At 51.3% G+C, this 26,191-nt stretch overlaps 11 protein-coding genes across 11 annotated transcripts; 5 read left to right on the top strand and 6 right to left on the bottom strand.

Moving 5' to 3' along the window:
• Positions 1–1,608: 1,608 nt before the first annotated feature.
• Positions 1,609–3,618, bottom strand: ASPVEDRAFT_172222 (agmatinase). The gene is made up of 8 exons (XM_040808722.1): positions 3,104–3,618; positions 2,845–3,039; positions 2,629–2,782; positions 2,557–2,580; positions 2,480–2,501; positions 2,384–2,426; positions 2,113–2,338; positions 1,609–2,055 (listed from the first exon to the last, which is right to left on the bottom strand). The coding sequence occupies exons 1-8, from the start codon at positions 3,356–3,358 to the stop codon at positions 1,850–1,852; spliced, it is 1,125 nt and encodes a 374-aa protein (XP_040669999.1). The 5' UTR covers positions 3,359–3,618; the 3' UTR covers positions 1,609–1,849.
• Positions 3,559–4,742, top strand: ASPVEDRAFT_172224 (GAF domain-containing protein). The gene is made up of 4 exons (XM_040808723.1): positions 3,559–3,782; positions 3,828–3,940; positions 3,999–4,347; positions 4,419–4,742. Exons 1-4 carry the CDS (start codon positions 3,780–3,782, stop codon positions 4,527–4,529), a joined length of 576 nt encoding a protein of 191 aa, XP_040670000.1. The 5' UTR covers positions 3,559–3,779; the 3' UTR covers positions 4,530–4,742.
• On the top strand, positions 4,612–6,295 carry ASPVEDRAFT_891662 (uncharacterized protein). Its single transcript, XM_040818541.1, has 2 exons — positions 4,612–5,662; positions 5,732–6,295. The coding sequence occupies exons 1-2, from the start codon at positions 4,836–4,838 to the stop codon at positions 6,069–6,071; spliced, it is 1,167 nt and encodes a 388-aa protein (XP_040670001.1). The 5' UTR covers positions 4,612–4,835; the 3' UTR covers positions 6,072–6,295.
• ASPVEDRAFT_777922 (uncharacterized protein) lies at positions 5,968–6,891 on the bottom strand. The gene is made up of 3 exons (XM_040816445.1): positions 6,545–6,891; positions 6,412–6,473; positions 5,968–6,295 (listed from the first exon to the last, which is right to left on the bottom strand). The coding sequence occupies exons 1-3, from the start codon at positions 6,593–6,595 to the stop codon at positions 6,190–6,192; spliced, it is 219 nt and encodes a 72-aa protein (XP_040670002.1). The 5' UTR covers positions 6,596–6,891; the 3' UTR covers positions 5,968–6,189.
• A 296-nt stretch (positions 6,892–7,187) lies between these two features.
• Positions 7,188–9,194, bottom strand: ASPVEDRAFT_30706 (putative NAD+ kinase Utr1; the record flags this gene model as incomplete). Its single annotated transcript, XM_040810378.1, has 2 exons — positions 7,188–7,699; positions 7,751–9,194. 2 exons carry the CDS (start codon positions 9,192–9,194, stop codon positions 7,188–7,190), a joined length of 1,956 nt encoding a protein of 651 aa, XP_040670003.1.
• A 996-nt stretch (positions 9,195–10,190) lies between these two features.
• On the bottom strand, positions 10,191–10,999 carry ASPVEDRAFT_85643 (putative exosome complex subunit Rrp46; the record flags this gene model as incomplete). Its single annotated transcript, XM_040817727.1, has 2 exons — positions 10,191–10,604; positions 10,664–10,999. The coding sequence occupies 2 exons, from the start codon at positions 10,997–10,999 to the stop codon at positions 10,191–10,193; spliced, it is 750 nt and encodes a 249-aa protein (XP_040670004.1).
• A 2,266-nt stretch (positions 11,000–13,265) lies between these two features.
• Positions 13,266–16,432, top strand: ASPVEDRAFT_43703 (putative potassium/sodium P-type ATPase). Its single transcript, XM_040812882.1, has 3 exons — positions 13,266–13,360; positions 13,412–15,335; positions 15,383–16,432. Exons 1-3 carry the CDS (start codon positions 13,281–13,283, stop codon positions 16,244–16,246), a joined length of 2,868 nt encoding a protein of 955 aa, XP_040670005.1. The 5' UTR covers positions 13,266–13,280; the 3' UTR covers positions 16,247–16,432.
• Positions 16,433–16,450: 18 nt separating this feature from the next.
• ASPVEDRAFT_43704 (putative EF-hand calcium-binding domain protein) lies at positions 16,451–18,029 on the top strand. Its single transcript, XM_040812883.1, has 2 exons — positions 16,451–16,750; positions 16,805–18,029. The coding sequence occupies exons 1-2, from the start codon at positions 16,690–16,692 to the stop codon at positions 17,671–17,673; spliced, it is 930 nt and encodes a 309-aa protein (XP_040670006.1). The 5' UTR covers positions 16,451–16,689; the 3' UTR covers positions 17,674–18,029.
• Positions 18,030–18,048: 19 nt separating this feature from the next.
• On the top strand, positions 18,049–19,153 carry ASPVEDRAFT_196430 (D-mandelate dehydrogenase-like dehydrogenase; the record flags this gene model as incomplete). The annotated part of the gene is made up of 2 exons (XM_040809212.1): positions 18,049–18,366; positions 18,420–19,153. The coding sequence occupies exons 1-2, from the start codon at positions 18,054–18,056 to the stop codon at positions 19,151–19,153; spliced, it is 1,047 nt and encodes a 348-aa protein (XP_040670007.1). The 5' UTR covers positions 18,049–18,053.
• A 127-nt stretch (positions 19,154–19,280) lies between these two features.
• ASPVEDRAFT_54450 (ferric reductase family protein) lies at positions 19,281–21,347 on the bottom strand (the record flags this gene model as incomplete). Its single annotated transcript, XM_040814933.1, has 6 exons — positions 19,281–19,666; positions 19,727–19,888; positions 19,936–20,335; positions 20,385–20,570; positions 20,621–20,682; positions 20,732–21,347. The coding sequence occupies 6 exons, from the start codon at positions 21,345–21,347 to the stop codon at positions 19,281–19,283; spliced, it is 1,812 nt and encodes a 603-aa protein (XP_040670008.1).
• A 1,047-nt stretch (positions 21,348–22,394) lies between these two features.
• On the bottom strand, positions 22,395–25,698 carry ASPVEDRAFT_54463 (basic helix-loop-helix domain-containing protein; the record flags this gene model as incomplete). Its single annotated transcript, XM_040814935.1, has 2 exons — positions 22,395–22,510; positions 22,791–25,698. The coding sequence occupies 2 exons, from the start codon at positions 25,696–25,698 to the stop codon at positions 22,395–22,397; spliced, it is 3,024 nt and encodes a 1,007-aa protein (XP_040670009.1).
• Between the last annotated feature and the right edge of the window lie 493 nt (positions 25,699–26,191).

A 26,191-nucleotide genomic window follows, 5' to 3' on the forward strand; every position in this document is an offset into this window, starting at 1 on the left:
GCTGGAAAAAGGTCTTCTGGCCAGCTGAAAGACAAGATGGTCGGCCAAATGAAAATATTAACGTAGGGCTGCAGTCCTCGTAATCATTGACTGAATCAAATACTTCCTACACCGTCCTCATACACCTCGATCCGGAGTGCCAACACTCGTACGGGAATTATACTGCGTATGCCTATCGGTGTACCCTAAATCACTCGACCGCAATACAAAATCAAACAGTATTGGCACACATAGCACTGGCCAATATGGTAATTCATCCTAAACTTGGTTTTATTTGTCACAGAGTGGCATGTCCACGAGCTCAAGCGGTGGAATGTTGACTGTTTCAGTGAAATTATGCGAATTCTCTAAACTATTCACCCCAACACAAACCGACCCAGCTGAAGATCATTCCACGTTACCCAAGCAAGCCTAGTTTCAAAAGGTGGCGCGTCGGATGAGAAAGAAAGTCTATTCAAAATGATAGGTGATTGTTGCTGCTCGGGTGCCAAGTAGTATAGAAGGAGCCTAGGAACGCAGGATGCGGTAGTTATTCCCAGCAATATCTACCAATAAATATCTCTATCTTCAGGATAATTCAGTCTTGATCTGGGACTTGCCGGACTAGCCACCGACTCAATTTTATCTAAGAGCTGATGTGTGTAGGCCTTTTAGTGTTCAGTTCAGCTCCCATGTCAGATTAACAGCTTAGCGAGCTAAGTGTTGGTTAAATATGTCCAATACAACCACACAGCCCGCCTTCATATACCTTGTGTAATATGTAGTCCTGTAAAGGGGCTTTTACAGGGCCGGAGCTTCCTGCACAAAAACTCTCCCGAAATGTATGACCAGTGCAACGCAACCTGATCCCACCCCATATATTGTTGCTAGCCGCCCGGCAGAAGGGGCTTAGTAGGAGATAGCAGGAATTACCATGTCAATAGTAACAGCAATTATATATGGAGATTCCGATATAGCCGAGAGGAATGGAAGAAGGTCTAACTTGCAACTACCTCAGGCGTTGGGATAGGTAGCAACCTCATCATCAATACTAATGAAACCAAGGAAGTCCAACCAAGGTTGTCTTTGGAATTAATGAAGAAATACTTAACAAGAGGACCATTTCATATGGCAGGGGCCTACTGAGTAGGAAATTGATATTCAATATAATAACAACACAGGCATCTCCAGTGCATGCATAGAATTTAGGGCTAGACTTTGGCGCCTGAGGCAGACTTACCATCGCATCAGTATAATTTCTATTTTGACGCTGCGTCTAGGGCCAATATAAACACTTTTCAGTGGCTAAAATAAAGGTAGACTAACCTGAATCTATGTTTACGGGGTAGGGTGTGGAATTATACTTGGCGTGTGAAATCTCATGCAGTGCGTCCTCCCGTCGATATGGCATGAGGTACAAGGAACAAATTGCTACTCACCTAGGTAGGAAGGTACACCGGGGCTCCAGTGGATTTGTCATCGCACCTGCCTTACAGGAAGAAGTAGGGGTTGTCGCCATGCATTTTCCAGGAAGGTGCGATTGAGGACAGTTTACAATAAGCAGGAACGACCGACGGGTCCGGTCCATTGCACCTTCCTTACATGGAATAAGCTCTGGAACTATAGGAGGGTACGACCAATCCTTGTTCACGCCTGCCTTATTGGGATATTGATCTATACAACAGGAAGGTGCAACCGACGTGGGTTGTTCTTTCCCTTTGATGCTGAATACATAAGTATAATGGAGGTATTTTCTGTGGAAAGATGCGATGAGCTGCTGGGGTAATGATTGGTATTTATAGGAACCGCAGGTACCACATGCTTTTCTTGGCTGTGTCACACTCCATCTAAAACTATTACACACTTGCTTTTAATTAGCCAATGGAGTGTGCACCATAAGACCAAGCAAAGAGTGCGCAACCTCCGCTGCTGCTAGGGTAGTAGTTTCGGCAGCGGTGTCGTATATTGGGGCTACTTCGACGACGTCTGCACCGATAATCGGGAGACCGCGAAGAGAGTCTAGAATAGTGAGGAGTTCGCGTGTCGTGAGTCCACCGGGTTCTGCTGTGCCGGTTGCTAGATGACATTATCAGTACCGTGTAAATAGAAACCCCCCTCCTTGAGTGAAAGTACCTGGCGCAAATGCCGGATCCAAGACATCAATGTCGACCGAGATATAGACCTTGCTGTTCCCAACCCGGGATTTGATTTCCTCCACAACACCGGCTACACCAAGACGGTCGAGGTCGCGGGCTTTGATTGTTGAGAAACCGCAGCGGACATCGTTTCTAATATCGCCTTTACCGCGGTTGAGGGGGGCTCGGATGCCGACGTGGATGGAATTGTTGTGGATGAGGCCCTATAAGTGTGAGATTTGGACTAAGGATGGGACCGATTGATTTACTTCTTCGTGTGCGAGGTGTAGAAAAGTCCCATGGTTGACGCCGCTGTATCTATATTAGTACGGTTATTCAGGTATTTAAAGTAGTAGTTTACTTACGCATAATGAGATATTCCGCCACCTAAACCCTAGGTCAGCTAATTCATTATAAGTAGCTTCGCATCTAGATGTCATACCTAGCACCTTAGGATCCCATGTATCTACCACAGTCAGCCAAGCCATACAACTGCCATGAAGAGAAGACAAACCAATATGACTATCAAAATGAATCACCGACACCGGCCCAAAATGCTCATAAGTGGATCTCAAAGCCGACAGCGTCGTTGTATGGTCTCCGCCCAGAGTCACAATTCGAGGCGTGCGCCCATGGTCCGTACTGTTTGTCGCGCGAGAAGAAACAACCTAGACAGGGCAACCATTAGAGTGACGAACGCGTATACTGATACTTCCAGGGGGTTATATACCTTATGCGCAAGGTCAAGCTGCTTCAAAGCAACCGTATTGTCCAACCATGTCAACGGCGCATCCCCGCAATCCACCAGCTTCGCCCAGCTCTCAAAGACATTTTGCTCGGTGTAGATGTTCCATCCTTGGATGCGACGAGAGCCAAGGCGTATTCCTCCGGGTCCGTATCTTGCTCCCGGGCGAGCAGTGACGCCCTAGAATATAGATTTAGCATGAGCAGCTCGACATGAAGGCGAGGAGAGCTATGTGGGAACGTACGGTGTCAAATGGAGCGCCAAGGATGGCAATGTCGTACGGGGTTGACTCGGCCTCGTTGTCAACAAAGCAATTGACATAGGGAATGCGGGCGAACGTGGTGAGACCGGAGAATTGGCTACCAGTTGTGATGTCGATCTTGTTAGGTTGCCCGAGGAGGAATTGCTCCGATTCAACGCCTGCGACTGGGGGGAAGACGATATCTCTCGCGTTGACTGAGAGGGGAAGAAGAGCGGAAGTTAAGGTCGTGGCGCGCATTTTGGATTATGAGTGTACGAAAGAATGACAGTTTCTTCTCCAGTTAATTTTCCGGAAGAAGAGACCGTTTAAATATGTAGCCCGTGCAACGCTACGTAGGTAAGAGTCTCCAAATGTGAAGTTTATCTTATCAGCGATAACCGAACAAGCAGTTGGAGCCGACAGCTTGGGATGCATGTCTTGGAGATCTACGGAAGACCCCATTCGATCCCGGTGGCGGAATTGGAGGCCAGAATTAGAGACAGCATCCATCACGTTAGATGTTTTAGAACTGTGCCTTGGGTGAGCAATTGCAGGGTGGTTGTCCCTTGTATAAGAGAAGCTCCCCGCACCTGGTCACACCCCACTTTCTTATCACCACAATTTTCTCCCGCCATTCCGTCATTCATTTTTTTGCGACTTCCAACTCAATTCTGCAAACATGGTATGCTACCAATTGACTTACATTTCACTATACTGACTTCCTAAGCCTCACGCGGATTCTTCCTATTTCGGGTCAACCAACGGCACTAAAGCCGAGATCTACACCCAGGTCATTCAGCAAGCTCAGGGCCTTGTCACAGGCCAGCGCAACTGGGTCAGGTATGCGAATCACCCCCTAAAGCCCTCTGCCATCTGAACTGATCCTCTGAAACCGTAGCAATCTATCCAACGTCGCCTCTCTACTCTGGCACGCCTACGCCGCTCTCCCCGCCCCTTCATCGTCCGTTAACTGGGCTGGCTTCTACATCCGTCGCGATAAGTTCCCGTCCTCCAATGCGTCTTCTACAGAGGCCGGTGCCACACCGGTAACAAACACCCTCTGGCTCGGTCCCTTCCAGGGTCGGCCGGCGTGCCAGGAGATCCGGTTTGGGCGCGGTGTATGCGGCGCTGCGGCGGAGAAGCGCGAGACGGTTGTTGTTCCGGACGTGCTGGAGTTTCCCGGGCACATTGCCTGCGATGCGAGCAGTCGGAGTGAGATTGTGGTGCCAATCTTGGCGGGCGGAGAGGTAAGTTGTTTTTGGTTTTGGTTTTGGTTTTCCCTTGCATTTTGCTGGGAAGGAGGCTGATGAATTGTTAGACTGTCGCAATTATTGATATAGATTGTACGGAGCCGTCGGGCTTTGACGATGAGGATAAGAAGTACCTCGAGGAACTGGCTTCACTCCTTTCGGAGAGTTGCGATTGGTAGACTGGGTATATAGAAATGGAAACTACCTACCAGGCATACTGCTCTTCGCATTGCGCACTCCTAGCGAGCTCAGGTACTGCGGCGCTCCTTCCCAGATAATTATTTCTAAGAATAAAAAGTCCCGTCAGAGTGTCAGCGGCACATTTGAATGTTATTTCTCCCATCATTCTAGCAATTCGCATATTAGCAATATATTATTATCGTTTCCAGTCGCTTTACTAAAGTGTGTACCAGCGTATTCTAACAGCTTTCGCTTCCACTTCTCACCTTTATTCAACTCGCCTATCAATCCTATTAAGTCTCTCGATGTATGATATACCGGAACTACCCTCGTCAGTCTCCGAGTGGGAAAAAGCCGCCGGGTCCGAGGGTCTCGTCGGCGTGGGCATAAACGATGAGCATTTCGTTAAAGCCAGAAGATTGAGCTACCGCCAATTTCTCCCCCTCCGCATAATCTGGAAGGATATTTCGGCAGCGTCCTTTGACCCAAAGATTTTCGATCTCGATGAATGGATGGGGCGCGCTGCCGATGTGCTTAAGGACTATCAATCATGGCACGCATACAATAGAAGTTTCTACGGCAGGCCTGCCGAAGGGAACTTTGCTCTCGCGAGCATTTTCCAGGCCCAGGCCAGACGTATTCGAAGTGAGAATTTTGGTGATAAAGTTGTGTTTCGCAATGGCTCTGCACCATCGTCATCTGGAGATTCGAGCCTCTCCAACGATATCCCACAACATGAACTTGAAGAATGGGTACAAGACGACGACAAGGACTCAACGTCAGACATGAATACAAATATTACACCTTGGAACAGGAGGTACCTGGAATCTGAATTCGAGCCCACGATAAAGAACGCGCTTGTTCTTTTCCTAACTGCCCTCACAATGTCCGTCCCAGACCTCGGGGTCGAGTGGGTGATGTCTGGAAAGACGTTGGTGGCCAAGTTTGAACCTGGCGTTGCGCAATACAAAGTCCACGTGGATGCGTTTATGAAAGGCAAAAATTATGGCGGACCGCGTGTACTCGTCGACGTGAGGGAGCCTGCCCGACTTCAAGCGCGCCCTGAAATTCGTATTCAAGAAAGCGCCCAAATGGTGGCCTGGTTGATGACGAGCCCTGATCGTTCCCATCCGTAAGAGCATTTTACCTTTTTATATTCTCAACCTGTGTCAAGGATAGGATACTAATTCCTGCCAAATAGACGGATCATTATCTCACAAGATGAAGACGAGATATTCCTCATCTTTGCTGAATACAGCGAGCCATACATGAGCTATCTCGACTCGGCCGGGGGCGTGAATGGAGACTCCAGCGACCCGGAATCATTCTTGACCATGTACGAGGTCGGCCCTTTCAATACAAACTACCAGTCGGCCATGAGTAAAGTTGGGACCATCATACTTGCATTGGTACTTCGCGATGCCCAGTACACTCACATGGGGCGGAATATGGACGGAAGGATTTTCCCACAAGGGCCAATCCTATTTGGTGATCTTACTGAGGCTGACATGTATGGCCCTTATCAAACAGTCAATACCTAGGTTTAATGAAAAGTCATTCGTTCACTAGATAGACTAGCGAAACAAGCATGATAAACCTGTTAAGAACGCCTCCAGAAGCTAGATCCAGAGACGTAAGAAGACCCATCAGTGCACACCTTCATTTCTGCCCGCCACTGCCACTAGGAGGAGTGTAGGTCGAGCCACCATTTCCGTTATTGTAGTAGGTGCTCCCATTAGGGTTGGAGTAGTAATAAGACCCATTGCTACACAGCCAAACAAAACCGACACCGTTAGCTTGTCCTGATCTACATAGGTTCATCAAGGATAGTGCCCTCCTCTGTAGCCATGAACATAACCCAGAGGATAAAGCATTACGCACCTGTTCGAGTAGTGGTACGAGTTCGACCCGTTGCCGTAGTCACGCGAGCAGTAGTGGTTACCCTAGCTGTGTCAGGACCGAGCAATGGACTCCAAACTCCAACAATGAGGTTGGGAGGTATATGGTGACGTACCTGGCTGTTGGTGCCGGAGCTGTTGTAAGAGTATCCCTTTCCGTCGGGCATTGTTGTTACTGTCTGTTATTTGGTTGTTTGGTTTTGGTTTGTAGATGCAGATGGTTCTTTGTGAAAAGATGGAAGAGATGGGGAGGAGAGGAAGAGAGAGAGGGTGCGTAAATGGCGGGGGATCAGCGTGTTTATATGCCTTCCAAGTCCGGAGCGGCTGGTGACTGGCTCCTTCACGAAGACATGACTCTTTTCACGTTGAATCTGTAGAGACTTTTCTACAGCTTCAATGTTGCTGGTATTCGTTGGTTTCTTGATGGCTGTATAATGTTCATGTATATAAATGACTTAAGGTATAAGTATTGTGGAGCGAATGCTGAGGGGCCGAGGCCCGTATGATTTAGGACGATATAAATGTAGTAAATGTAGAGCTAAACCAGGGACCGTGGTCTGGTCGAAATGCAATCTATCATCGCTAGGAAATAGCAAAACCGAAACGCAGTAGTAGTAAGTAGTACCCAAGTGCGCCAGAGATACATGTGTCGTGTATCGTGTATCAACCCAAGAGAAATAAACCCAGCCCGTGTCCAGCACACAGGGCCTTAAAATACAAATGAAATATATGTGTAAGTGATAGTTAAATAGTCGTCGTCTACATGCCGAGCATGCTCATCTGACGCTTCATCGGACTGTTGGATCCGGTGTCGCCGTCTTCGCTCGGCCCGAGTCCGCTATCGGTACCGTTGTACCCGGCATCGGTGTCTATATCCCACTCTTCGTCTTCGTTTTCATCGTCGGTGGGGACCATGGATGCATCGCCACTGTGCCAGCTCTTTTGGACGGCGCCGCGGGTGTTCCACCGTAGGGCTCGCTGGACGCTCTGGAACCACTCCCCGTTGTTTGCTACAACTGTTGGGAAGGGGTACTGGCTCGCCTCGACGGTGACGTAGTCACCCTGGCGGAGCTCTACGCGGCCCTTGCCATCAAATGAGCAGTATGCCGTCGACCGGGACCCAGCCGGCACGGCAATGCGGAGAAGCAACGAATCGGAGAGAACCATGGGTCGGAAAGATAGAGTGTGAGGGCAAATAGGTGTAAGGAGAATTCCAGGAATATCAGGATGAATGAGAGAGCCGCCAGCGGACAACGAGTAGGCGGTGGATCCTACAGACAGTTAGCTGCTTGTTCCAACGCCATAATGATGTGAATACATACCAGTTGGAGTCGAGAAAATACACCCATCCGCTTGAACCACAGTGAGTAGATCGTTATCGGCGTACAGCTCGAGATTTGACACGTATGGCGATGGCCCTCGGTCAATGACTAGCTCGTTGAGTACCTCGAATTGCTCGCCTTCCTCCACTGCGCCGGCCTCCGCACCTTTACTCCGGTCCTTTCGGAATACCGTGCAGGTAAATCGCATTCGCAGGTTCACCCGCATCCCAACATCCCCCATGACAGCGTTTAAATGAGACTTGTAGTTTTCGAACTCAAAGTTCGTAAGAAACCCGAGACTCCCTAGAGAGAAGCAGAGGACGGGGGGCACAATGCGTTGAAACAGCCATGACGTGAAAAGTACAGTCCCATCTCCACCTAAGGTGAGCACAAGGTCAAACTTCTCCGGAGACGTCCAGCAGAGGTCTGGTGTCCACCACTGAATCATATGTTCAAAGGCTGGATTCTTCTGAATCAGACCCTGGGCATCAAATCGTTTCGAATGCCGTAGCTTGGCGTCCACATATACGTTTACGCCAAGATTGCTCCCGTACCGAGGGGTGGAGAGAAGCCACTCGGCAAGGTCATGGGTCAAATGAACCAAGCTGTTATCTCTCGCCTTGGTAACGATCATGACATTTTTGACCGCGCGTTTGATCGGTCGGCGCTGAAGCTGTTTAGACACCTCTCGAACCCCCGTTGCCGTCTGCAGAAGACGAGAATGTGATAGCCATTCGTCGTCTGTGACCTCTTCTAGCACCTTCTGAAGATTTACCGCATCATCGAACCGTTTATGAAAGAAACATGGGGATTGCATGATCAGGCGCGCCGTAGAGGGGGCACGCTCAGCATACGAGCTGAGCTGCAGATTTGAGAGTGCAGCAGAAAGTTTCTGTGAAGATGCTGACGGGGGTTGACGACGCTCCGTGTCTTCCGGGGGACTGGTGGCCGAGTTTTGAAGACTGAGGGGCGCCGCCAGCGGCATATTGGAATTGTGGTTGTTGGAGCAGGGCCGAGAAGCGAGCGCTTTCAGGATAGTCTGTCGAGGTATTAAGTCGCAAGAGATGGCGTTCCGACTGTGCCGACCTAATGAGGGCGCTGCACGGAAGGGAAGGAAGGGCGTGGAGGACGTGGGAGGCGAGGTCGAGGTCGCTTGGTTGTCTCGCGCTTGCATGGGGAGCGGCGAGGCTGCGCTTGCAGCGGGCTTGAGAGATTGCTGGGGCGTAGCGCTGCGTCCGACTTCGTTGGCGGTTTGTGAAGGGTCTATGTGGAAGGCATAGTCACGCAAGAGCGAAGCTCCGACGGCCTTGGAAGTTGACGGCGGAGGAGATGGGTCTGATAATAGCGGTGGGGCGGCGGAGTCGGTCGCTGGCGAAGGTGAGCACGGGTGGCCGGGAACCGCCTGGGAATTTATAGAATCATGACGGAAGGAAGGAGAAGCCATGGAAATGCGATTTAGGGTCGTATAAGCCCGAGCGTGTCGACGTGGTTGCGGAGTCAGACGGACTAACCAGAAGAGTTTTGACCTGTAATCCGCGACTGACAGAAGAGAGCGGGAGGCTTCACGGCACACAGGCCGAGTTCGGACGTATCGGTGTTTGGCCGGAGGCTAATCACGCCAGGGATAAGCTGACCAGCAGTGGGATTGGATTGACCGCAGGGCTGGGTCCTGATGGAGTTGTTGCGAGAGTGGAAGATTCTTGAAAAGTTGAGTTGGAGCTGGCGATTCCCCCACACTGGAAAATGGCCGAAGCCCTGCGAACAGCCGGAGCAGCGCCTCCCGGTCCGACCTGCGATTAAATATTTACGCTGTATTTCTTACAGGTCTCGGTCTAATGAAGAATAAAAGCCGGCGAATCCACTTCGATCTGAAAGGCGTTTCTTTACTCCGCGGTCTACGTGCGACGGTGATTTGTCACTCATTATTCAGGGAATTGGAGGCTCCAATCATGCGTTGTATTCATGAATCATCAAAGCCGCATGGGTGCTAGATTCCTGAGGAATGATGTCGTCTCAAGTTGCTCTGTCCAGTAAAAGATGGCCCTAATCAAGGCAGGCTTCTTCTTTGGGAACACTCCGGACGTATCCCACGTCAGCAACCAGAACACTTTGGTAACGCAGCCCCGCATTTGCAAGTCAAAGAAATCCGTCTCTGCGTCCATTCCTGGTTTCCTGCCCACCAGTCCGCTTCAAAAAGGGCTGGTTTGCTTGTCGAGCAGCCGAGTGCGTCCCAATAATCTTGATGGGAAACCCTTGAGGCCGTTACCGCGCCTCAGGCATGTGAAGCCAGCTGTGAAATCCGAAGGTATATTCCGTATAGATAAGGCGGCATGTGTCCTACAGAGGCAATCCGACCGCACGTGCTCTGGTGAATGGCGATAATCGTGTCGTCTGCGGGAAGTGTTTACCTCTATGAAATTGGCTGGGAATATTGCAGCTATCAAGCAGCGTCAATCTTCCAGGCATAGTCGGAATGGATCTGATCCTGGACCGCGTCGCGTACTAAACCCTCGAGCGGTTGGCTGTCCTCGTTCTCGGTCATGGCGACATCTCCGTCAGAACCGGTCGTTGAAGTCCCATGGCATATAGCAAGTGCGCGCTCGTAGACCTCTTCCCAGGTATCAAAAGTAAACTTTCCTTCGCTCTCGTTCAGTAGTAGATGACCTTTAGATGTAAATGCTAGGACGTGAAGAGAAGTAGAGCCCGCTGTGTCTTTAATTGAGGGTTCGCGGATGATCTCATCCGACGAATTCACGGCGAGAGTAGTGGCGGACAGTGTCATCGAAAGGGAGACAGAAGCCGACAACAGTGCAAGAGTGGCAGTATGGAGGAGTGCAGGGAGTAATGGAAGGTACTGGTCAGCGCCTATAGTTTAGCTATTATCCCAGCATTGCAGATTGTTTGTTGACTTACCGATCCTCCTCTTCCCACAAATTCTCCACCAACTATAGCCAATGTGACAACAACACCTCGTCTTGGGTATCCCTTTTCTCGCCCTAGTATCAGTCGGCCCAACGCATTTCTGATGATGCCCTCCACATAGCGCTCGCCAACACCGCCGGGAGCAGTCCCTGGTTTCACGAAGACTTCAACGGTGGCCTCTTCGGGCTTCAAGGCATCTCGGCGTCCGGGGAGTTCGACAGGTGCATTAACTGATCCAAGGATGTTGGAGCCTGTCGAAGGGCATTTATATGACGCCGAGCCATCAGCGCGATCAAGCGGGTGAAGAGAGGCAATTGGCCCTCCCATCGTGCTAATTGTTCCGGGGTAGTCGATACCAGGAAAAAGCTTCGAGTGTGACAGTTGGTATTTATCGTGGTAAAATAGAGCTCGCAAAACGAAGAATAGAGAGCTCTAATATGGTGTTCGCGGAGATTGTTTGAAGCTGCAGCTGGAAATTTTGAGACGAACCTGGCGGAGATTGCGGGCCACCTATTGATTGGCTACAAATTAATGCCTGAGGTACTGTATTTATGCCTGAGGCCTCAAGCGGGCTCTCCAACATCTTGGGAGACACATCCCCGTGGAAGAGCATGGAAATCATCAGATGATTTTAATAATGGCACATCTTAAGTATCTGAAAATAGACCACAATCTTGGCAATGTGCTTAGGGAACCGGCTACATTTTCAGCAAACCCCACCAAGAAGGCAGGTTTACTGGTAGCACATACTGCGAGAAGAGAAACTCAACCCCTCGATCAAGCTGCTTGTAACCGCTGGTCCATTCACCTTAATCTTGCAGTCTCTTCGCGCCCGCACCAGTTATACTGGTTGGTGGGAGAGTTCGAGATCTCAGTCCCGCAGAGGTTGCACCCACAAATTATAGTTTAAAGTTGACAAGAGAAACGATTCATGTCCATCCAATCGAATGCCCAGGCGTCTTACCGTATTGGGTCAATGAGCTGACAAGGCGTAATATTTACGAGACCGCCGAGTTAAAGGAGGTTGTTGAAACCGGTTATGCCTGGATAAACCGTGGTCCATGGACGGGTATCAAAAGGGAACCTCTCTCGGCACGGGCTATTTAGATAATGATCCTCGCCATTTGCACAATGCTATTTGTTGGCTGAGATGAGCCGATGACTTTGAAAGATCCCCAAAATGCCGAGATCGGGTGAGGCGAAGCAGCGGGGATGCTGAAGCGAAGTTGTCTTGGGCTCTTGGCTGCGAGGTTCTACGGCACCAATTCCAGTTGATACAGGAATTATGAGACTGTGATCATTAGTCTCCAAGCCCAGAACGCCCAGGCACACGACGAGATACTGCACATCCCAAGAAGAGAATTCGTCTTGCAAAATAAAATGCGCCGAAGCAGAGCAGACTTCCGCAGACTGCAGAATGCAGAATGCTTTGACAAGTGGTGAACCGTGGGAGCAGCAAGGACGAGGAGTTGCTGCCAGTGGCAGCAGCAGCTCACGTGCCCCCAGCTACGAGGGCCGGCTCCTTCATCGTCAACTCCGGGCTCCATCGTCTCAATTCCTCCAGCATCCTCACTGGTCGCCTTCTCTGATCATTCCTCGCCGAGAACGAAGGCCACGACTTATAGCGCGAGGCGTAGTCTCCGCCCAGCAGCTCCCCAGGCTCGGCTTCGTCCAATCTGCTCCGGCTCTGTCTTGCCCAAGCCCGTGAGTGGCTTGACCTGTGGTTGATATGGAAAGTGATTATGGCAGTGATGCAATGAGCCAAGATGATGTTCCAGATTATGCGACTTGTTGAGACACGAATCATGAACGGTGCAAGCATGGCAACCCCTCATGCCGTGATTACTAGTCATCTCCATCCCCCGCCCTCGCGCCGACACCCCCTGCCAGACTATAAAGTACGTCCTGGCTATTGTAGGGCCTGGCTAGCCCTGTGCTGTGAATCGAATATCCTCTCCTCGTTGTCTGCTCATTGCCGGAAGTACTTGGATCATTTTTGCATCTTATAGAGCATTCTCGGGCCGTTTATCGCCGTACAAGCAAGCATCTCCTCCTCTACCTTAACTTTAATTGAATGGGCATAGAAATAGCTCCCCTTGATGTCGAGGAAGCGACGGAGCCTCCTATATGTGCTTACTCACAGGAGCACAAGTCACAACACCATAGTCATCCTAGAGATGTAAAAGACGCGCATGATATCGAGAAAGCCTCTCCCTTTCCAGAACAAGCAGATGAGACAGTCCACCATGCAGAAAAAGACCCGCCAAGTACCTCAGACCATGCTCACACCATCGACCCCTCTAGTCTCTCGGAAATCCTCAATGTTGACCTTCAGTGTGTTGCCCTGTCCTGTATGACCTTCTGCTTTAGGGTTTAAGGACTGATAATTATAGGCATGGGCTTTCAAACGCGGAGGCGTCTTCTCGCCTCGCGCGGGACGGACCTAATAGCGTCAGGGAGATGGAGGGACTATCCGTATGGAAGATCTTCCTGAGGCAAGTGTCCAACAGTTTAACTTTAGTATGGCATCAGCCCATTAATCGATACCAACCGCCTCGCGGTATGGAAAGTCACCATTAACTGTTGGGATTAGATTCTGGTTATTGTCATGGGAGTATCCTTCGGGATCCACGATTATATTGAAGGGGGTGTCGTCACCGCCGTTATCCTACTCAATATCGTCGTAGGGTAAGGTGTCCGTTCCCATCGAAGTGGGACTTTCATTCTAACCCTGTCTAGGTTCGTGCAAGACTACCGTGCCGAGAAGGATATTCTCTCATTACAACGGTTATCTGCACCAATATGCAAGGTACTGCGGGATGGCCGGGTTGCCTCTGTCAAGGCTGAATCACTTGTGATCGGAGATATCGTCCAACTGGCTGTTGGTGACATCGTCCCGGCGGACATGAGACTGTTCGAAGGCATGAATACATCGGTGGATGAGGCACTTTTGACTGGGGAATCCTTACCCGTAGCAAAAACGCCGCAGATTACTCTCCTTTCCCGCGATATACCCATTGGAGATAGAACCAACATGGCCTACTCTGGCTGTAGCACAACACAGGGTCGCGCAACTGGAATTGTCACTGCGACGGGAATGATGACGGAGGTTGGAAAGATCGCTCAGTTACTTCAAGATAAAGCTGAACACGATGGCTCTAACCTACTTGTCCGCATATTTCGTCGCTTAGTTGCCTCTGTAAAGGGAATCCTTGGCCTTGTTGGAACTCCCTTGCAAGTCAAGCTGAGCAAGTTTGCATTACTCCTCTTTGCGCTGGCCGTACTCCTTGCCATCATTGTTTTCTCCGTGAGTAAATGGGACATCCAGGGCGAAGTCCTAATCTATGGGATATGTGTCGCAGTTGCTGTGGTTCCCGAGTCATTGATTGCGGTGCTCACGATTACCGTCGCCGTTGGTACGAAGGCGATGGCGAGGGGCAATGTGATTGTCAGAAAGCTACAATGTCTCGAGGCTGTCGGGGGAGTCACAAATATCTGCTCAGACAAAACCGGTACGCTCACGCAGGGCAAGATGGTTGCGCGTACTGCTTGGATTCCAGATACTGGGACTTTGACTGTCCACGACACTACAAATCCATTCGACCCTACAAGTGGACTTATTCGACTAGACGGCAAAGACACTGACCCGAACGACATTCAAGATAATACCTCGAACACATTTATTACCGCTCTCTCCCTGTGCAATCTATCCGTTGTCCACAATAATGCGCAGTCTAATTCCTCAGACAAGGTGCCCACCCAGGTGGCCGAGGGAGAGTGGACTGCTGTCGGCGAGCCTACTGAAATCGCTCTGCGAGTGTTCTCTATGCGGTTTGGGTTTGAAAAGTCCGACATCATCAATGCCAGGGATCTTCACCTTCACACTGAATACCCTTTCGACTCATCAGTCAAGAAGATGACAGTGGTATATACCAACCGGAAAACAAAATTCAATGAAACATACTCCAAGGGTGCACCGGAGGCACTCATCACTAGTCTTGACATTAGTGATCAAGAGAAGGAAATCATCCAAGAAACAGCCGAGAGAATGGCCGGAGAAGGTCTCCGGGTGCTCTGCATAGCATACAAGAACTCGCCTGTCAACGACGAATCGCAAGTGTCTCCGCGCAACAACGCTGAATCCAATCTGAAGTTTGGCGGCCTCGTAGGCTTGTACGATCCGCCGCGCCTTGAAACAGCAGAAGCCGTTCGAAAGTGTCAAATGGCTGGAATCACAGTCCACATGCTTACAGGCGACCACATCCGAACAGCGACAGCGATTGCATCGGAAGTAGGAATTCTCGATCCTATAATCAACGCGAAGTACAGTCGCCTAGTAATGGCAGCAAAGGAGTTTGATCGCTTGTCGGATGCCGATATAGATACAATTGAGCAGCTGCCCTTGGTTATCGCACGCTGCAGCCCTACTACGAAAGTTCGAATGGTGGAGGCAATGCATCGGCGGGGAGCGTTTTGTGTCATGACAGGTGACGGGGTCAATGACTCGCCTGCGCTGAAGCGCGCTGACGTAGGAATTGCCATGGGTAAGAACGGTAGCGACGTCGCGAAGGAAGCGTCAGACATGGTTTTAACAGATGACAATTTCGCATCGATAGTGAAAGCCGTTGAAGAAGGGCGGAGGCTGTTTGACAACATTCAGAAGGCAAGCCACTTATCTGAATAATGTTGGGCTTTTGCTAATTTAACTAGTTCTTGATGCATTTATTGATATCGAATATTGCGCAGGTGATCCTTCTTCTGATTGCCCTTGCATTCAAGGATGAGGAGGGCAATTCCATATTTCCATTATCGCCCTTGGAAATTCTCTGGGCCAACTTGGTGACATCTTCCTTCCTTGCTCTCGGGCTAGGTTTAGAAGAGGGTCAGCCAGATATCATGTACCGCCCGCCGCATGATTTGAAGGTGGGTGTCTTCACACGCGAACTCATCACAGACAAGATGGTCTACGGTACCTTCATGGGCTGTCTCTGTCTCGTTGCCTTTGTGAGTGTCATCTACGGCGAAGGCTCGGGTACTGCGAGCATGGGACACGACTGCAATGAGGGATGGAACAGCAGCTGTGGAACGGTCTTTCAAGCCCGAGCTACGACCTATGCAACGCTCACCTTCCTCCTACTCGTTACTGCATGGGAAGTTAAGCATTTCTCGCGATCACTTTTCAACCTCGATCCGGACCAGTATCCCGGTAAACTGTCGGTCTTCAACTCGATCTGGAAGAACCAGTTTCTCTTCTGGGCCGTAGTCGCAGGCTTCGTGATCGCCTTTCCGGTAATCTACCTGCCCGAGGTGAACCGCGTCGTCTTTAAGCACCAGGGAATCACCTGGCATTGGGGAGTGGTGTTTGGATGCGTGGTGGTTTACCTGGCGCTGGTGGAGAGCTGGAAAGCGGCGAAGCGGCGCTTTGGCATTGGGACGGGGAGGAATGCAACGTTGACCAAGGAGGATGCTGAAATGAGAGCTGGGTTGAGTGTTCTGTCGCCAATCTCGCTGAGTGCCAACGCCAGCGTGGAGGCAAGCATGAATGCCAGTGTAGTGACGGAGCCGAAGAAGTAGCGGACTTGAGATCCGTTTGGTGACATGTTCAACCATGCAGGACACTGAGACTGATTCAACACGGTCCAGTCTTTAGCTTTTTGTGTTGTGTTTGAGACCGACCCTTGTCATTCGCTAGATTCGTACTCAATGTGAAGCCATTCCTACTCTGGGCCGTGTGCAACACAGCAGATAAGCCAGGCTTACACCGTAGATTTTCCGGAGTCCGAATCTTGCTTACAGTGTTTCACGGGCAATTCTTTAACAGATAGACCCGGCGTGTTCACTGGTGCAGTCACCGCTCCTTGTGATTTGCTTTTGCTTTTGCGAGTCATACCGCTGTCCTGTCAGTTCTGCAAGGGGATTTCCCACCGCATTCTCCGTACTTATTTACACCTCGTCCCCTCACCAACCCCCACCACTAGGACCATCTTCACTCACCCAACCTCTCCTAGAAAATAAGGATGAAAGTCCTGTGTCTCCATGGCAGAGGCACAAGTGGCGCAATCTTCAAATCGCAAACCTGTTAGCCTGCCCCTCAACTCCCACCCGCTCAACAATGGCTAATGGTTATACAAGCCTCCGTCCGCTCGCGCCTCACAGACCTCAATCTCGACTTTGACTTCCTCGACGGTCCCTACCCCTGCAGCCCCGCTCCCGGAATCGAGCTCTTCTACCCAGGCCCATACTACTCGTACTTCGCCGAGACCCCGCAGAACACCGCATTCGAGACAATCGAGTCAACGCACGAATGGCTATCAGATATAATATCACAACGCGGGCCGTACGATCTGGTCCTGACATTCTCACAGGGCGCAGCACTTGCGGCGGGGATGCTTCTGGTGCATGAAATGGATTCGCAAGCACAGTCACACTTTCCAGAAGCTGAAACCGAATCCAGACATGGCCATGCAGATAAAAGTACCAGGAAACCACCGTTTAAATCGGCAATCTTCATCTGCGGCGGCGCGCCTCTCGCCCTGCTCGAACACGTCGGGTATATTATTCACGCGGCCACGAAAGAGCGCGACCTCGCAAGCAGAGTGGCACTGTCATCCATGGCCGGCTCCGCTGCAATCCTATCCCGGGGGTCAGCAAGGTGGACAGCGAACGGGCTCGACATGACATTCCCCTCTACCACGACATCATCGCCCTACAGCTACAACCAACTCAGCAACGGTTCGCTGCAACTGACGTTCAATAAGGAGGACGAGATCCGGCGGGAGATATCAAGACGTGGGGGTGTGAAGATCTCTATTCCGACGGTGCATATCTACGGTGAGCGTGATCCGCGCTATATTGCTGGGATTCAGCTGAGCGAGGTGTGTGAGAAGGCGAGGAGGAAGGTGTATAACCATGGCGGCGGGCATGAGATTCCGCGATTTGAGGCTGTGAGTGGAGCGATTGCAGACTTGGTGAGGTGGGCTGTTAGAGCTGCGGGGGAGTAAGAGTTGCATTTGTTTGGGGCATGGGGTGGTGTTTATTCTGTGGAATTGGATTGTTTGGGTTTATGGGGTTGGGTTCGGGTTTTGACTTCCTGGAGTTGCGGGTTCCATACACCACGACCACGTTAACGAGCCACCTACTTAGGTAACAGCGCCTGTAATTGAATTAATAGACCGAGACGTAAATCAATTCTGCTGCAGGAGAATAATAGTCGGTATCGTTCCCGAACAGTCAAAACCCGCCCTCATCGGCAATCGGTCTTTGACCGACGGCTATTGAATGTATCTCCGAACTATATAGACCTCAGTCTTCATGCATTTGCCGCTGCAGACAATACATTGCAACTAAGATAATCGACATATCCCAAACACAGTATACAAAAATGGCCAAGCTCAGAGTCCTCCACATCGGCGACCCCATAAAATACAACCACGACGTATACGCCCGCTTCGCATCGCAGTTTGAGATCATCCGCCCATCCACCGCCGAGCGCCAGCGCGATGAATTCATCAAGGCCCTCAAGGAGAACCGCTGGGGCGAGTTCCACGCCGTCTTCCGCCCCTTCTGGAACACCGGCGGCGAGATGGGCCGCTGGGATCGAGAGCTCATCCCTCTCCTGCCCAAGTCCGTCAAGGTGATGGCTTCTGCCGGGGCCGGGTATGATTGGGCTGATGTAGATGTTTTTGCTGAGCATGGTATATTCTCTCTCAACTTTCAACTTCTTTGAGGACAACTGCTAATTATGCAGGAATAACCTACTGCAACGGCGCCGCTGCCTCCTCCGAGTCCGTGGCCGACATGACCCTCTTCCTCATCCTCTCTGTCTTCCGCAACCTCGCCTGGTCCCACGCCGCAGCAGTCTCCCAAAACCCACGATCATTCCTCGACGCACACCAGAACTCGCCCCTAACAGCCCGGAACCCCCGCGGCCACAGCCTAGGCATCGTCGGCCTGGGGCAGATCGGATACACAATCGCACAGAAAGTCCACACCGCACTAGGGATGAAGATCCTCTACCACGACCTCTTCCGCAAGAGCGCCGAGATCGAAAGGAACGTCGACGCTACCTTCTACCCGGATCTCGATACGATGCTGGGCCACGCAGACTGTGTTGTTGTCGCGACGCCGTTCGCGGGCGAGACGCTGATGACGGGGGCGCGGTTCGCCAAGTTCAAGCGCGGCGGGCGCTTTGTGAATATTGCGCGCGGGTCGCTAGTCGATGAGGAGGCGCTGGTTGCGGCGCTGGATAGTGGCATTCTGGCGGCTGCTGGGCTTGATGTCCATGCGAGTGAGCCGAATGTGCACCCGCGGCTGGCGGCGCATCCTAGGGTGATGATGATGAGCCATAATGCTGGAGGCACGGTGGATACGCATATTGGGTTTGAGAGGCTGGCGATGGAGAATATTGAGGGGCTTTTGTTGAAGGGGAAGGCGTTGACACCTGTTAATGCGCATTTGATTAAGAGTAAGAGTGTGTTGTAGATATTTATTTATATTGTTTACATAGGTATAGAGATAGGTTAAAGAAAGGATTTCATCATAAGCGGTTCATAAACTCTAGGAATCGATACCAGCAATAGATATAAAAAGAAATAAAAGAGAAATGCAACTACCAAGAAAACGTCTCCTCATACAAATCCACCGTCTTCTTCCCCTTGTTCATCCGAACGGCCTTCCTCACATCATCGCCCATCCCTCCAGGCCCGCACACAGTCACAGCCATAGCACCCACCTGGCTATCACTCTCCTTCTCTACAATATGCCCAAAGCACGGCTTTCCAAAGTCAATGCTCACCTGGACTCCAGGCGGCGCAGAGAACGCCCAGGGGTTGTCGCTCTTGCCGGCCATGTAATCCTCGCTGCATTGCCTGTCTGTCACGTGGATGTGGATTGATACGCCCAGGCCCTTGAACTGGAATGGGTGCTGCTCTTTGGTGTGTACGGCTGGGTGGGTGAAGAGAGATGTCATCCAGGGTTGGATCCAAGTTAGATGGTCTATGGATATAGTTAGGATATACTGTCGTGAATGGAAAGAATAAAAGGGGTATGGCATACCGAGACTGCGAACCACCCAGATCAGGTTCACTCGTCTAATGGCAATTGTCTGCTCGGCGTATCCCTCCATGAACTCATGCATGTAGGACATCGGGTGCGTAATACCAATTCCACCTGCGATGAGCATCACCGTCCCATAGGAGGCCAGGGAATGAAGACCGCCTACACTGTTAGTTAGAAAATGAATGAAGAGAATGTGGGAAACAAACCAAATGGCCCCTCCGCAAACGCCGTCGCAGTAAATCGATACGCCTCCGAATCAATAGCCTTGCGCAGCAACTTGGACGTAAACCCATCCCGGCTCTTAATGAGGAACGACACCGTCGTCCGCGGTTTCTCATTGAGCAGCATATTGAACGAGTCGTTGGAGTCAGCCTTGTCCGCCACGCTGCTTTCCTCGGTTGCCGTCCAGGCGACGGAGAACGGGTGCGAGGTCCACAGCCCCAGGGACGGGATGTAGAGGTACATGTATTGACCGGCCTTGAACTTCCAGGTTCGAGTTAGAGCGACGTTCACCCGCGCGACATTTCCGGCGAGAACTTCGACGTCGGAAATCGTGCGTTGTTTCCCCCAGTTGCGCCAGATGAGGCTTCCTAGGCGTGCGATTCGCTGGAAAGTATTAGCTTGTAGTTTAGGAACATTGGGTAGGCTAACGTACCTCCAGTCCCCATAAGACGATCGTTCCAAGAAGCACCCATTGCTGGTCTAGGCCGCGCAGATGGTACCAGAGTCCGACAAAAGCCGCTACTGCGAGGAGGATGTGGAAGTGAAGGAAGGCTTCATAGAAAGCATGGCGAAGGGGCGAGATGGATTGGACTGCGATCAGAAGGAATGCGAGAAAGGCCTGTTGATCAGATTAAGACACCTTAAAAAAGAGAGAGAAATAATGCATACAACAAGTCCGTAAATAAAAAATGGAACATGGAATATCAGCTTGGTTGTCTTTTCCACGCCCACTGTTCAGGTCAGTGTCCAGCCAAGACAGCGAGTTAGGGCTAAACTTACTTTCCGCAGCCTTCGACGCAACCACACACGCAACATGCACAACTGCACCAGCCACGGCAAGCCGGCCAACCCAGCGATGCAGCAAATTGAACGCATCAAACTGAATCCCCAACAGCGGAATCAACGGATTGTTCCGGCCAGCGGTCAACACCAGCGCCGGCGTATTCATCACAGCCAAATGGCCCGCCGCATATTTGAGTTGGTACGTCAGTTCCTCGTAGTCCTCCCACCAGTCGATCAAGCAAACAAAAAAAGCGAGGTTTATCCCAAGATATCCAGCAAGAAGAATCGCCTCTATCCGCAGCGGTAAGTTCCCCATGTGAACGCCCCCAAGGTCAAACTCGCGACTATGCCGGGTCGACAGCAGCGGCGCGTACACGACGTGTTTGTTGAGCCAGGCCATGAAGCCATTCCGTTGTGCGAACCTCGACTGATCCCCATCTCTAAGTATTGCGCGCAAACGTCGCCGGCGGTGCAGCGTTACTGCCAGGCGGCCGACGAAAAGAATCGCAAAGGCGCCTCCGAGCACGAACAGCGGCGTTGCCAGCGCTACGTTCATGGGCGGATGGTCCCCATGAGTGCGGTGCTGTCCGGGCGGCAGATGATCAACCCCCATTAGGTCAGTGGGATGAAGATTTGGGGGTAAGGTTGACTTGTTTGGCTTCGCTTGTTGGCGGGTGATATGGAGAAGAGTTTGACAGGAAGACGGCGACGCAGCGAGCGCTGCACTCCTGTACTCATTGAAAGCCACCTCTATGGAGACCCTCCGGAGGGAGAGACGAAAATTCTATCTCCTGTTACATATACTCCGGCATAGCGTCCGAATACAGGCGACACTGGCACTGACAGGCGGGACGGCGCCCACAGCAGTTCGCCGCTGCCGTCATGCATCTGGGCCCAACTGCTATTGTGACCCCGGATAAGTCACGGGGAGTGGAGATCCTTCCAACGGATTGGTGCAAGAACATGGCTCGACAGAGGATGTGATTGCAACCGAGAGGAATGTGGGGGTTTGGGTTGTTGGAAGAATGCGGATGATTCCCCTTGGTGCCGGCCGGCCGGGCCAGGCTAGCAGCATGGCGAACCAACGATGCGGCCAGGCTCTAGAACAGCAGATTGAGTGTTATCGATTGAGGAACACGGCAGCCACAATCAAAGCGTCGTAGACACCGTGATCGACAAAGAAATCTAGGTCGTGGTGGATGTCTTGGAGCTGCGCCGAGCGTGTGGATGAAACGCAGTGCCGGAAACGGAAATCGTGAACATCCTCAGCAACTAGTCAGACCTCCGGAGGGTCAGGCTCAGGTGCAGATTCAGGTGCAGATTCAGGTCATTCGTCAACCCCTCCTTTCCCCTGGTCCGCCTGGAGGTTGATTTTCGTCGTCCGCGGCGTTCCGCTACTAGCCTTGAGCTTGTCCCTGACCCATCGCACCGGGTTCACCAAGAACCAAGCTAGGATGATGGCAAAAGGTAAAAGAAAACTCTAAAGATGAGTTCACGATTATGAGTATTCATCCTAATTGGTGTGCACTCCTTTCTTCCCAGAAACGTCACCAGCTGCGGGGATAATACTACATCACTGCGGTGCCCAGACGGGGGCTGCAACGTTAGGCATCTTGTCTTTCAATTAGCCCTCTATCTCGGCCAGGTTGCTCAGTCTAGCCTACATTATCCACATACAAAGCAAATCCTGTGATTGCAGTAGAGCGAAGATATCGCAAGGGATTCCGGTAACATCCATAAACGCCTTTCCCAGAGTATTACCTGTCCCAAGATTCCCTATACACCATGTTCTAGAGCCAATGTAACACGCCATAGAAAAGAAGAAAACACACTAATCGGTACACAATATCATCGATTATCCCGTGGCTAGACCGGTCCGTAATTTGTCAGTCTTATCCCACCTTCTCAGAGGATCCTGCCTTCGGTAGAGCTGGTTGGGGCTCCGTTTCAAGATTCTGACATTCAGCCGAATTGGTACACGGATGGGTATCCTCGGCAGTTCCCTCGGCAGTTTGGGTGCTTTGCTCTACTATCTTCGATGGTCGGAGTTGTTTACTCTTTCTCCTGCCTTTGCGCTGACTTGCCTTTAACCGCTCTCGGTGGAGATGAGAATAATCAGCGACATCAACCCCGGCGCCTCGGCAAAGAGAAGTGCATTCCTCTTCGATGACTTGAACTAGGTCGGAAGTAAATCCGTAGAATGCCGGGTTGTAGGCGTTCTTGGCCCAGTACATAAGCTCTGATGCAACACGACCTAGGAGCGGGACGGGCTGAGGGGGCATATTCTTCTTGTATGTGATAGTTGGTTTGTCATCCGCTTCATCCTCGGCCTGGTCATCCGAGGAATCCCATGGAGACGAAGAGTCCTTAAGCGCCGGTGACGACGGTCGTGACGAATCTGAGGACGATAGGTAGCCCGTGTCCGAAGCAAGAACGTGCAGTAGGTGGTAAACAGCGGAGAAACCAAGAAGAGTCAAGTCAACAGGGTCAAGCGGTAACTGGCTAAACCAGGTAACAGCTTTCTCCATGGTGAACGACTCGGGCAGTGAACAGTCATCACGCGATCGCGCGGTGAAGATAGCAGCAATCATGGCGCAGCGAACTGCAATGGATATTTCTTCCCGGACGGACACCGGGAGAGAAGAATCCAGAAAGTTAAACGCCTGGTTCTGCTTGCTCTTGCATTTTTCCTTTGGCAGCGCCGACAGGACGGCCCCAATGTTCTTGATCCGGTCTCGTTCAAAGAACACAGCCATCATTACGAGAGCACGGGTATGAGCTGCGGAAGGCTGTGGTGCCACGTCAAGGGCAAGCTGAATCTTGGACTTGAACATATCACGGCACTTCTTTGTATCTGGCCCGCGTGCACTAGCCTCGAAATACTGAAGCAAAGCCCGCTGTAGCAAATGGGACGACCACCACGCCGCCAGGGCGTCCAAAGATGACTGGATAGCGGGGTCCTCTTCCACTACGTCCAAGAAAGCATCATCGCCGTCGGACCCCTCCTGAGTAGGGCTATTCCAAGTCAGGTTGGCGGCTCTTTGGGTAATGCTATCCAACATGACGTCATCGCTCTCGCATCCAAGTAGAGCTTTGAGGTGCGGGGGGAGAGCATCTTCGTGGTCTTTTGGCAGTGTTGCATCCTTCCGCCGCGCCAAGTCCCATTGATATCTCGCAAGAGAACGCGCAACATCATTAGATACCCGGTAGCTCCATTGACCTGGTACTCCGACTCTCCAAAGTAAGACGCGACAATGGAGCGCCTTAAGCATCATCCTCATGGGGCTCCGAGGAAGAGTGCCGGCGGCAAAGATCGTGAGTACCAGTCGGCTCTTGCTAATCTCAGCATCACCGCCAGAAAGTTGAGCGTCAATTGCGATGTCCCAAGTCTTTACGCGTCCTTTCTCGTCTTCCGCGGTGATACCAGTAATCGATGAATAGAGCTTCCATCCCAGAATACACCGGATAACATATTCGAAACATCGTGAAGTCACGACGTACCATTCGTGGAAAAACCGATGTCTCGGTACACCAACTCGTTGCACACTGGTAAGCCACGCTTGGCGCCGGAAGTTCGAGGAAGACAGCATGACTTCCGGTGTAGACACCTTGGACGAGCTTTGTCGACCAGGACCTGAGTTGAAAAGGTAAACGAACACAACGAACGCCGAACCGACAACAAGAGTAGCAAGGAATAGGAAGTGTAGAATGGCCCTAGCATGCCAGGATGACCAGAAGTTGGGACCCATCGTCTCCCAGTAGAGAGAAGGCGGAATTTGAAGTCTCTTGAAGTAATTCAAAGGAAGTGCCAGTAAGCCCTTGGCAGTTGAGTCGGTCTCCTTCTCCTTGCCAAGACCCTCAAAAACCATCAGTCCTGCAAGAGTCCCAAGAACGTATTTATTGGGATAATGTGAACCTCGACGGGAATTTCCAGAGTGCGATGACCCGCTATTAGATGTTGGTTGCATATAAGACTGCGACCAAAGGTCGTTCTTCGTCTGTTCGGTTCGCATACGCTTGAAGGAATCCGGCATTTTGATCATGCCCACCCCTGGGCGAGACGATGAAGGAGGGGAGTGTTCAGTCGGGCTGTCTTCTGCATTCGAGAAGATACTAGGAGATGAGCTATTTCCAGACTCGGTGGAGACAGTATAGTTGCTAGGTGATGACACAGATGCTGCGGAAGTTACGGTCTGGTCTGCTGCCTTTTCCAACTCGCGAAGTCTGTTCTTCAATGCAGTGTTCTCGTCTTCGAGGCGTTTGTTGCGGGTTTCCAAATGTTTGATATAATCTGTCGCCTTAGATAAGATGGAAGCTTTGTTCAGTTTGTTTGCTGGTGTAGCGCCCTCCCCATCGTCGTCGTCAACAACACCTCCGCTGCCCTTGGTTGGGCGAAGGCTGGGAACACTATCCCGAAGTTCTGCTATTTTATCGTTAAGATTCGCACGATAGCGTTTTTCAATAACATTGTGTGCTCGCTTCTTTGACGGAACCTTCTTGGGCCCCTGGACCATGCTGCCAACCGTCGATCCGTCGTCATCACTTCCGGACTTTCGCTTCTGGCCGACAGCTGTCGATAGAGGAGATCCTGAGACGACAGAGTTCGCCGAAAAGTTGTCCGTGCCGTCCTTGAAGAAGGTCTGTGCCGGGATAACGCCGCTATTATCCTGCTTCAGGAATGGATCGAACGGGTTCGTGCAGTCGAGGGGAATGTCGGGAGAAAAGTCGCCAGTTGGGAAGATATCAATGTTCTTATTCCTTGCATCAAATTGTGGCGATGTAACAGACGGAGATAGAGGCAGGGATTTGACCGCATCAGAAAATGCCTGGTCATCCCATCTCATCCACTCCGTCCAATCCTGACCGGCATCATCTGTCCCTGAATCGCCCTGAGAGCTCTTCCTACCCCGCGATTGGGCGGGGGAGAAGAGCTGGAAGTCACTGCCCATATCACGGGCAGCCATCTGAATCAATATTAAAGGTTGTGACCATGGACCGTGGTCTGGTTCGCCGATGTCGGTATATCGGCTTCTATCATACACCCGCGCGGGGCTTTATCTCTTTGATGGTAGATATCAGCAACAAAGTAGCAGTACGGTGCTTGGATATCGTCATCCGGCGTTGAAAGACATACGACGATGTGAAAAGAGCAAACTTGTGAAATCGAGGTTCAAGCCGCCACCTGAAGTTCGAAAGATTGATTGCTGATCGGCCACCCAGCCGGACGCGCTAAGGGGCCTAAACCGCTGCAGTGTGGAGAAAGGCTGATCGGACCGAAGAACGGAGGCGTGCGAGTCGAATTGAGTCACTTGTGACGTTTTGAGTGTAGCAACACTGCAACTAACTGAAAGGTTCGTCAGTCACAGGGGGCAAGGGAAGGACTGATCATAAGTTGCAGGTTGCAGGTGTTTACCTATTTGAAGATCTTATCAAACCGTTGGGGCTTTGGTTGAGCAC

The sequence above is a fragment of the Aspergillus versicolor genome (genome assembly GCF_001890125.1).
Source record: "Aspergillus versicolor CBS 583.65 unplaced genomic scaffold ASPVEscaffold_7, whole genome shotgun sequence".
In the NCBI taxonomy this organism is placed as follows: Eukaryota; Fungi; Ascomycota; class Eurotiomycetes; order Eurotiales; family Aspergillaceae; genus Aspergillus; species Aspergillus versicolor.